The 10,365-nt window shown below is 45.4% G+C and overlaps 1 protein-coding gene across 1 annotated transcript in view; it reads right to left on the bottom strand.

The window, feature by feature from the left end:
- Positions 1 to 2,318: 2,318 nt before the first annotated feature.
- Positions 2,319 to 10,365, bottom strand: part of CCDC192 (coiled-coil domain containing 192) — a 200,612-nt gene continuing 192,565 nt past the window's right edge. The window contains exon 7 of the mRNA XM_045565894.1: positions 2,319 to 2,645. Within this exon, the coding sequence (XP_045421850.1) occupies positions 2,371 to 2,645 (275 nt within the window). The 3' untranslated portion in view covers positions 2,319 to 2,370. The remainder of the gene's footprint in view (positions 2,646 to 10,365) is intronic.

Here is a 10,365-nt window from a genome sequence, read left to right as displayed (position 1 = left end):
ATGCCTTCTTCCGTGGCTGGTCCTTGGATGTTTAGAGGTGACAGCTCGATTAATTATTAATAGCCACTCTTGCTCAGCCTGTTACTTTATCTCCACTGTACGTCTGCGTGCCTACCGAAAGCTAGGCAGAGCATTAACCGGGGGAAATTGATCTGGAAGTTGACATCCTCCTATCTGGGATGTGATGAGATTTCCTCTCTCTCTCCCTCCCTCCTTTCCATCTATCTAACCCCCCGATATCCCATGAAAGGAAGACAATCTTTGGTAAAATAAAGAAATGGGAGCTTGGGTAGCATAATAACACATCAAAATTGTGGAGATGATAGTCTGTTTTGCAGATGGTCCATTCCTAACAAAGGGAAAGATTTAAAGCCTTCTCCCAGAAATACACAGTAAGAACATGCCAATGCTCAGTCTCCCTGTAGTGACTGGGTCCATGGGTAGAACCTTAAGGCTAGAAGTGGGACCCCTAGTCTGGGCCAGAGGAATAGAAAAGACCAAGGAGATCATGGGGCTTGGGGAGGTGAGAAAAAGGAAGGACCAGAGAGAAGGGATTTCTGAAGTGGATTCTGTAGGAGTTGGAGTAGACTCCATGGAAAAGGTAAGAAAGTCCTTTGAACTACTTTCTGGCGTAAGTGTGTATTCATGATCAGCAAGTTGTAAATTGGTTTCATTTCTGTTATTAAACTGCACCTATGCATTTTTGCAGCCACTGCAGGTGAAACTGAGGGTATATACAAATGCAGGAAGATTCTAGCTCTGGATGAAAACTGAGCCTACTAGCTGGACCCATTTTTTTTTTTTTTTGGCAGTGAACCTCTGGAGTCAGTATCATCAAATTATCATATATGAGTTAAAAACTCAATTATTTCCCCTTTTTATAATAAAAAATCCAGTTCGGAAACTCTGTTTTGTAAACAGTCAGGATCCACAAGCAGATTATGCACTAGTTAAAGAGTGTAGAATATTCACTCTGGTTTGCAAGAAGCAATTTTCCTTCTGGAGATTGTCCATTAGTCTGGGAGCAAAACCATCCTTAAACCAGCGTGCCTTAAAATGAGGTTCCTGGAGTATGCTCATCAGGATCACCACATGTATTTGTTAAAATGCATCGTCCTGGGCTTGAACCAGAGGCCAAGCTTCATGCTCAGTATATTTGGGAATCTTTGCTGAAACAGTGCTGATCAGGTTTACACCACATTCACCCACTTTCTCTCTTCCATTTCCCATCTCTCATTATAATCAGCCTTACATTTAAGAAGACCCTTGTGTGTCTATGAACTCCTGGATGATAAAAATTATGGTTCTCATGTTTGCTATGCTATTTCTAACATCTGTGATTGTGCTTGGAAGGCAGAAGAGTTTTGATGAGCATTTGTTACACTGGTTGAATTAAATCGAGAAGTAGCAATACAGTCACACTCATGAGAAATGGAGCTGTTTGCCTGAGACATGCTGTGCGGGAACAGTGAGAAGCAAGTACTAAAGTCTTCCTCACAGTTAGTGCCTACCTGCCGCCTTTGAGTGGGAACCATTTCATTTGAGGGGGATGGGTGGGAGAGGAATATGAGACAATTCCTTCTATTCCGTTAATTACAGGGTAGCTTTCCGTTGCCCATTCTCCAGTTTTCCTGCCAGCCTTTTGTGCTGTTCACAGCTCACGGGTACAATCATAACAGAGAGTGTATTTTGCTTTGGTCTTAGTCTTGCTCCTAAGGGAAAAAATCAGTGTTGTGCGTTTTCCCAGGAAGATGCTGTACCAGGACACTTTTCCCAAAGGACCCCAGCTCTGATTCATCCATTCTTTATTATATTTTTATTGCTTTAGTTTTATTTCCTTTCTATGCTCGCTAATGTTAATAAAATGCAAGCCATAAAGAAATAAACTCCTGAGGACATGAAAGGACAGACCTCATGTCTGTTTCCTCTGCCGGCAAAGATTCTGCTCTCTGGCCCTCTAACATTGACCAGTTGGAAGCTGGCCCTCCACGGCACCTTTCTGCTCACAGCAGAGCTGCGTACTACTCTCCCTTGCCATCTGACAAACCTCTGTCTGCTAAGGGGACGATGCTAAATTCTTTCACTATCTGTCTGGTTTTGTGTTCCTCTCTCCCCAGCTGTTAGCAGGAATGTCTAAAATCATAGTATTCTACAGCTGTGTGAATTACGTGACAACTGCTGTCTGAAGGAAAGACATTCAGTGTTTGCTTCTCAACACTTCCTTTGTTTTGTTTCTTTCCGATACAAGCATTATAGGATACATTCAAACCCATGAATGAACTTGAACTTTGCCAGTGAGGAGACTACTTGGGTTCTGAACTTTACCTTGATGACACTTAATAACTTTTATTGTTTTCTTATTGGGAATCTTTACAAATCCTCATCAGAGACTACAGGAGTGATGCTTCTTGGGATTTCTTGTAAACATTCTGGAAGGTCCTCGACCTCTTGGGAAGGATCGAGTCTCCGCTCAGCTTCCAGCTGCTGAATCTTCCTTTCCTTTTCCTCTAAAACTTCTTCCAGCTGAGCGATCTTCTCAGTCTGAAGGGAAACCTGGGTTGACAACTCCATAATCAGGCTAATTTTTCTCTCACCTTCTTCCACAGGTGGGAGACCTCCAGGGAACTCCTCCATCAAGTTGCCTTCTAAAGTAAACAAGAAAAGGAAAGCCTGAGCAGCTTTAATTGGATTTCCCAGAACTCGAAGAGAGGAAAGACACAAAAGCTTCATTTCTCACGTTCTTAAAAGAGACCACAGATGTTACATCATCTGGTTAGATACCCTGAGAATAAAATCTGGACCCAGTGAGGGAAAGATTCTGGGTGCTCATGAAAAAAGAACTTGGAAGTCTCTTGAGAATAAGGAGAGTCAGCCCTGCCAACTCTTTTTTATACACATTTAACTTCCAATTAACCATGGGAATGGGCTGTCCTTGAAAATCCAACCTACAAACAACAGCCGTCCCAAGTTTGATGTTATTCTTTCCCTAAGAATCTTTCACGAGAGCTACAATCAACTAGAATTACACTTCAATTTGAATTTTAATTCGACTGAAAAAAAAAAATAAGTTGTCTTTGCCCTTTCTGGGGAAAGTGATAATGAGAAAAGACTAATTTCTTAACCCGAGTCAGCTTTAGAGTTGGCAGGGGTATAATTTGAAGTGAGTCAGGAAAACTCTATTAGCATGGTATCGTCCATAAGATTCCTTTCTTTTAGGCCTGAAGGCTTTTCAGCATTTCTTAATAAAATCACAGATACCTCCTGGACCTGAAAACATTATCAATTTCTATCAGCTACCCCTCAGATAAGCACGAAGGCCTGAGGAAGGAGGGAGAGAGAGGCTCCGTAAACGATAGGGAGTCCTTGAGAACAAACCGCGCCAGCCCATCAAAAAGTTGAGCCCCTCAAAGTAAACCCCATCTTCCCAGCCTTCAGCAGTACCATCCCCCCTGCCACTCTTGAAACTCCCATCATTACATTTCTCGGAGCTACATCAAAGGCAGACTTCGGTATAAATAGTAAGGGAAGTCAAGGGCTTGGGTATCATTTCAGGAATAATGGCTCTAATCATGTACAAATGACCCTGACACGTGGTCTCTACAGTTGGTTGCTATAATCGAAGGTCCAGCACTCATGCAATCCCCAGTGAAGGTAAATCCCACAGCTGTACCTGAGAGACATCACTGTCAGTTCTGGGTGCAAGCGCCTGCGACTGGTGGGCACCTACACACCTGCTGGAGATGGGCAGCCCTGCTGTGGCAGTGCACACACACAAGGGACCACCCGTGTCCCAGCAAATAAAGTCCACTGGCCTCATCACGTCTCAGGAGAGCATACAGGAAAAGCTCGAGCACCGTATTGTACAGTGCGCAGGGTGTTTTTGGCTTCCCAGAAGTGATCAGAGGAGAGATCAGGCTATTCTCTGCTCTTAGAAATTATTATAAGTGATTTATTAAATTGTAAGAATCCATGGGTAAATTTTTGTTTCGAATTTTAATTACAGTATTTAAAATTATAATAATATTTAAGGAGATGTTGGTTTGAGGAGCTTTTATAGGTTAAATAAGAGCAATGAAAAAAAATCTCAAATCTCAGAGGAACATTTAGTTCATTGTCTTTGCAATAGGCCTGAGCTTTCCAGACGCGGAGAAGGTCCACGTGGCAGGAGGCCTTCGTCACCTGCGCATATGCCAGGGCCTCACCTGCTTTCGTGTGGCCAGAGCTGCACTGCCCAATACGGTGGCCACCAGCCACATGGGACCGTTAAGCAACTAATGTGACTAGTCTGAATCGAGATTGCTATAAGTATAAAATACATATTTGATTTGGAAGGTTTAGTTTAAATAATATGAAATAGTTCATTAAATTTTTTTACATTGCTTATGTATTAAAATGACATTTTGAATATATTGTGTTAAATAAAATATATTCTGAAAATAGTTTTATTTATTTATTTTTACATGTTTTAAATGTCGCTAGTTGAAAATTGCGAGGTGGCCTGGGAAGGCACTGAGGAGGAAGAGATGCGGGCGGGGGTGCGGTCCTGGCGAGCGCAGGGCTGCTGCTCTGGGCGCCTCTCTCGGGCGTGCCTGTCTGCCATCTCCCTTCCCTGTGACCTCTCCATCCACCTCTGCTCTCCCTCGTCTTTCCTCTGCTTTCAGAAGAAGTTATCTTGAACCAGTTTATAAAATGAAGGATTTTCATGCCACTTCTGGTCAAACTGATCAACAAGTTTTGTTCTTTTTTAGATAATGAAGTATAGGTAGCATACTTTGTTCACCTAGTGCTAATGAGAAAGGGGCAAAAAATGCAGCAAGGTGGCATTACACAGGCAGTCACAGTCACGAGGCCTACTACCTCTGTCTGGAAGAGAGTAATAGAGGAAGAAGGTAGAAAGAAAATGAGAGGAGGAGAAGCAGGTGTCTCAGTCTGCTCAAGCTGCTATAACAAAACAGCACAGACTAGGTGATTAAACAACAGAAACGTATTTCTTACAGCTGTGGGGACTGGAAGCCCTGCTCTGCCATCAGGGTGCCAGGTGGCAGTGAGGGCTCTTTCACTGGCTGGCTTCTTGCTGCATCCTCCCATGGCTACGAGAGAGAGACCCAAAGCTCTCTCATGTCTCCTCCACTAAGGGCACTGACTCTGTCATGAAGGCCCCACTCCTATGACCTCCTCTAAGCCTGACTGCTTCCCACAGGCCCCATCTCCACACATCAGCACACTGGGGATTAGGCTTTCAACACATGAATTTTGGGGGCACACAATTCAGTCCAGAGCACAGGGAGAAGATAATTGGAAAAGGAGTAGAGAAGGAACATGAAGCTGTAAAAAAGAGAGCTGGCAGGAGGGCTTGGATTCCCCCTGCACTGTCCCCATGTATGAAATGACAATGCTGTAGGGAGACAAGCTAAAGGGTGTGGACACGAAAAAAGGGAATTTCCCATACAGGTATATTTTGCTACTAAACGATTTCTCTACACAAATAACACAAATATACTTTGTTCCATTTCTAAACACATTACAACTAACAAAAATGTTTAAAACTCTTCAACAAAGTAGAGAACTCCAAGAGTCTCACATCCTGTTTGTACTGGAAAGTGTCCAAGGCCAACCCAGTGAGTTTTCTGGACTCTACCACTAACCATCCTACTTCCCTGTCCTTGTGCAGCCTCCCTCATCTGTGACAGGAAGGGGCATGTGTCCCTGTGATCCTGACGGCTCTGCCCCAGCTCTCAAATACCCGTGGTCTTTCCTGAGCTTTTGCTCGCAGCTCAGCTAGTGCTCCCACGGCTGGGGCTGCCTGAAGCCTGGCTGTGCTGCTGTCGGACAGGTAATCTCAGCCTCAACCCAGAGACTCCAGGTGACCCGGAGATTGCAACAAGAGAGGCTCTTTTGTGTGTGTGGGAGAGGGGACAAGCCTGAGTAGCCACAGTCGGCATGAACTCATCACTCACACTATGACTGCAGAGGTTCTCACAAGCACACACCATTTTTCATCCTTTCCCGTCTGTCTGGCTTTGCTTGAGATAGAAATGAGGCAGGAGTGAGAATGAGGGTTTAGGGTCATGGCAAAAAGGTGACAGGAGAGGGGTGGTGGAAGCTGGGCAGGTTTTGAAAGATTTAGAAGGAGCAGAGACAGTAGATTTCTGCCTAAGACTGGACAGGCTCTGCTCACTTTTCTAGGTCAGCCTTGGAAGATCAAAGGTCCAGAAGAAATGGTGACATTCGTCTTTGGCCATTTCTAGCTTCCCATTCTTCACACCTTCAAAATCTTCACATTTTTAGTGAAGTGCCACATGACAGTTATGTTAAAAATGACTAATAATAAGTAAATAGGTAACAGCAGAGGTCATTGTAGTTGAAGATTAGAAACTGAGAGTTGGAATGCATTTGGGGGCTCCCTGTTCTCGCCTGCCACCCAGTACCGGAATTATTACTGAAACTTCTCTATGATGATTTTCTCAGCGTGTGGCTCTCAGACACTGGTGTTCCTCGAGCTCTTCATAGGTTGGCCGTTAAACTGTAACCAACAAGTAACGTCTGCAGCGTCCGCGCTGCAGCTGCACACTATTGCGGGAGACCCGGTGGGTGGGAAACCTCCACACACAGACCGGGAGCTCAGTGGGGCCAGCTTGTTGCTAATGAAAGAAGGTGTGGTGTCACATTAGGTCAAAAGAGCTGGAACAGGTGGAAACATTGCTTCATGACTCCAGGAAGTTAATAGTTTTCTGTAAACAGTGATACAGCGCTGAAAGGTAACCCAATGAATGGCAGGAAGACTTTTTAAAGATTTTCTAAATTCTTCTTTCTAAAGAGGCATGTTCCCCATTAGATCCTTTTGCTGGTGCCACCAAAAAGCATGCATTAAACAGAGAAATGCTGAGAGCTACCGATCTAGTTTCTGATTCAAATGCCTCTAACAGTTGTTCCCAGCCAGATCATAAGTATGCTCCGTGGTCATCTTTTCGTTCATTCATTCTTCAGTAAATAGTGATTGGGGCACACAGAGAATGACTAAGATGTGATGTCGGCTCCTACAGCTGCAGCCCCACAGTGGGGCAGGGAAGAGGCCGCACTGAATTAGGCTGCAAATTGCGTTCAGGATTAACCTAAACCAACACCTCCGCTAGGTACTCACTTGTGAAAGTTTACTTTTCTCTCTGCCTTTCAGGCTAATGAGGAGGCTGCCAAGTATTTACTCAACAAGAAAGACTCTCACCGGTGAGGTGGCTGAACGCCTCATTCGGCCGGAGCCGCCCAGGATTCCTGTTTGGCCTGAAGACTATGTCAGCTTCCTCCCGTGCGGACGCCCAGCGCTCTGACTCACCGCAGGCTGCCTGTGAAAGCCGTGCCTACTGTCCGCAGCCACCAGGGAGGCCAGTTTCATCTCTTGCCATACCAAACTGGCACATCGTCATAAATATATCCTTCCCACGTCAATATAAAAAACAAACAGAACAACAATAACCTTCCTAGCTTTCTATCCTTCTCTAGCCTTTTACAGTGGGCATTTGAGAATGGCAATTCTCTGAAATAAATGATTGATTGACTGTTTTGTATTCTTTTAGTACAAATATTTCACCTCTTAAAAATCAGATTAGTTTTATAGCTTGAAGTTTTCTCCATCCTCCCCCTTCAATGTTTTGATTTGTACCAAGAAAGCAGTCTCTACAGCACCAAACGACCGACCTCAAAGGGGTCTCGGTGCCCTTGTGCACTCAGAACACATCTGATGTCGACATGTGTTAACCGATTTGGGAAAAACAAGCAGGATTATAAGAATGGGTTTGAATAGTAAGCAGGTTTGGTCACTTAAGAAAATTAAAATGTGGTATGATATTTGCTGGGAATTTTTTTTTCCCCCACACTCCCCCATTGCTAGGAATTTTTGATATAATAGTGAAAATCAGTCTTAGCATTATGCTTTAGAGGAAAAAATTGAGGTGCAATGGCAGACTGGAGAGAATAGGTTTCCACCTAACAGCAGGCCCAAATCTAAGGGCTTGCAAAGATCCGTTTTGGTAAGTGCCTTGGAAGGGAGCAGATACGTAGGTAAAACCGTGATGGAAGGGCTGCGGCCCTGGCGCCGTGGGGCAGTGCTCCTGAGCACCGTGGACAGAGTGCCCTCGAACACCCGGTGAAAAGAAACACAGAAACCGGGAGGGCAAGAGAGGCCACACAGGAAGCAGCTGTTGCTCGGCGTTCATCTGGGCCCCAAGCAGATGCGGCACCAGCATGTCTCAGTCTGCTCAGGCTGCTGCAGCTAAATACCATGGACTGGGGGATTTATAAACAGCAGAAGTTTATTTCTCACAGTTCTGGAGGCTGGAAAGTCCCAAGATTAAGGTGGCAGCAGGTTCAGTGTCTAGTGACAGCCTTCTAGCTGCGTCCACACGTGGAAAAGCCAACAGGCTCCCTCGAGCTTCTTTATTAACATCAGGGCACCAATCCCATGCATGAAGGCTCTGCTAGCGATGTCGGCTCCTGCAGCCTGGTCATGACCCAGTCACCTCCAAAATCCTCACCTTTTAGTAGCAATGCACTGGAGATCAGATTTCGACATACGCATTTCGGACAGCCACGGACATGCAGACCCTAGCACGGCACCAGTCTCCAGAACCAGGCTGAGGGGCCTGGCTGATGAGGACTTGAGGACTTGGTCAGTGTTTAGGGGCCGTGCAGAACGAAAGCACGCATCTCTGGCCGCGAGTGCTGGCTCCGCGCGGGTGGCAGTGAGACACTCGCACTGCGAGAGGTGCGGGAGCTGAGCAGACCCAGGGAACTGCAGGTTCCTGTCTTCCTGCTGAAGCTCACTCTGAGGCATAAGCTCACCCGGTGCCCCCGCTTATCATTTATTTACATGGTAATTCTCTCTCGCCCCACACACAGAGTCGAAGTATTGCAATGCCTTCTCATCTGGTCACCCTGCTTCTGCTACTTTAGTCTGGTTTCAACTCTGCACAGAGAGGTCTCATTAAAACTTAAGTTAAGTCTTGACACTCTTGTTAAAACCCCCCAATGACTTTTCATCCCATGTAGGGGAAAAACCCAAGTGCTTACACTAACCTTCAAGGCCCTGTGTGATCCGGGCCCCTGTACCTGGCTGACACATCTCCTGTTCCGCCTCTTCCTTCTCTCCAGAGTCAGTGTAGCATTTACGCTGCGACAGTCCCACAATCCTCAGGGCTGTCTGAACAGACCAGGCATGTTCCTACTCCAGGGCCTTTGCATTTGCTATTTCCTCTGCCTGGACAATTGTACTTCTCAAAGGAAGAGCTTTTTGATTGTTTTGTTCGCCACTGTATCCCCTGTGCCCCAAATAGTGCTTGGAATAGAGCAAGTATTCATTTGTAAAGTGAACAAATGAATCACCATAGAAAGGGCCCGTCCAAAGGTTTCAATTGTTGTATCATTAGGATGGACACTAGATTTCCACCTTAGGCATATTTGTTTCAAACAATGCTTTTCACTACTGCATTTAAAAAATAACAATAAACTGTTGCTATTGCACAACAGTGCGTGTAACGTCTCTGAGAGGTTTTTTTTGATTTTTGATAGAAAATGAAAAAGTTTGAATAGTTGATCCCCCAGACCTCTTCCGGATCTGAGATTTAGATTCTGTAAGCTACAAAAATGGTTCCCCAAACCTGGCACCTGGGAAGCTTTGCTAATATGGAGAATCCAAGACCTCATCTCTGAAATTCTGCATGAGTCGGTCTAGAAGGGAGCCTGAGAATCTATATTTTTACAAAGCTTCACAGGTAATTCTGATGATCAGCGAGGTTTTCACAACTGGATTTCTACTGACTCACAAGAGGCATGGTGAACCAAGCTTTTGGCTAACTCCTGAAAGGTAGGGCAGACATCTCTAGGCAAGCCTCCTCTTGCCAAGGCCGCAGTCTGCGCACCTGGAGTGCGGAGCGACCACAGTTGTCCTGTTTGTGGCACTGGCTACCGCCGAGGCTCTGCCTTTAAATGTTACCAGCTGACTGAATGCATCCATGGTCCTCCAACCCCCCTTCTCCCCCATTTAATTAGCTTACATCCTAGCAACGTCTTGCCAGTTCTAACTTGGCTTAATTATCTCCAGAACATCCAGAGAAAATGATGAGTGTTTGGGGGTTTGTTTTTGTTTTGCTTCCGTTTCTGCTTCAGTGAATGAATAAGTCCATTTCCTCACCAGCTGGTCTGCAGAGGAGTCTCTCTTTTCCTTCCCACGAGGAGTGGGTGGGAAACAGAGGGTGGGCCAGAGGGAGAAGAGAGAGATCACACCTTGGGTGAAGCACAGTGACTGCTCAGCTTCCAGAGAACTTTACCAGCTACACCACCAACGGCTAGGGAGGAAGTGAAGGCCCTTCTGAG

This window comes from Lemur catta, chromosome 12 (genome assembly GCF_020740605.2).
Source record: "Lemur catta isolate mLemCat1 chromosome 12, mLemCat1.pri, whole genome shotgun sequence".
Taxonomy (NCBI): domain Eukaryota; kingdom Metazoa; phylum Chordata; class Mammalia; order Primates; family Lemuridae; genus Lemur; species Lemur catta.
Note: the sequence above shows the minus strand (reverse complement) of the source record. Positions and strands in the feature narration are given on the sequence as shown.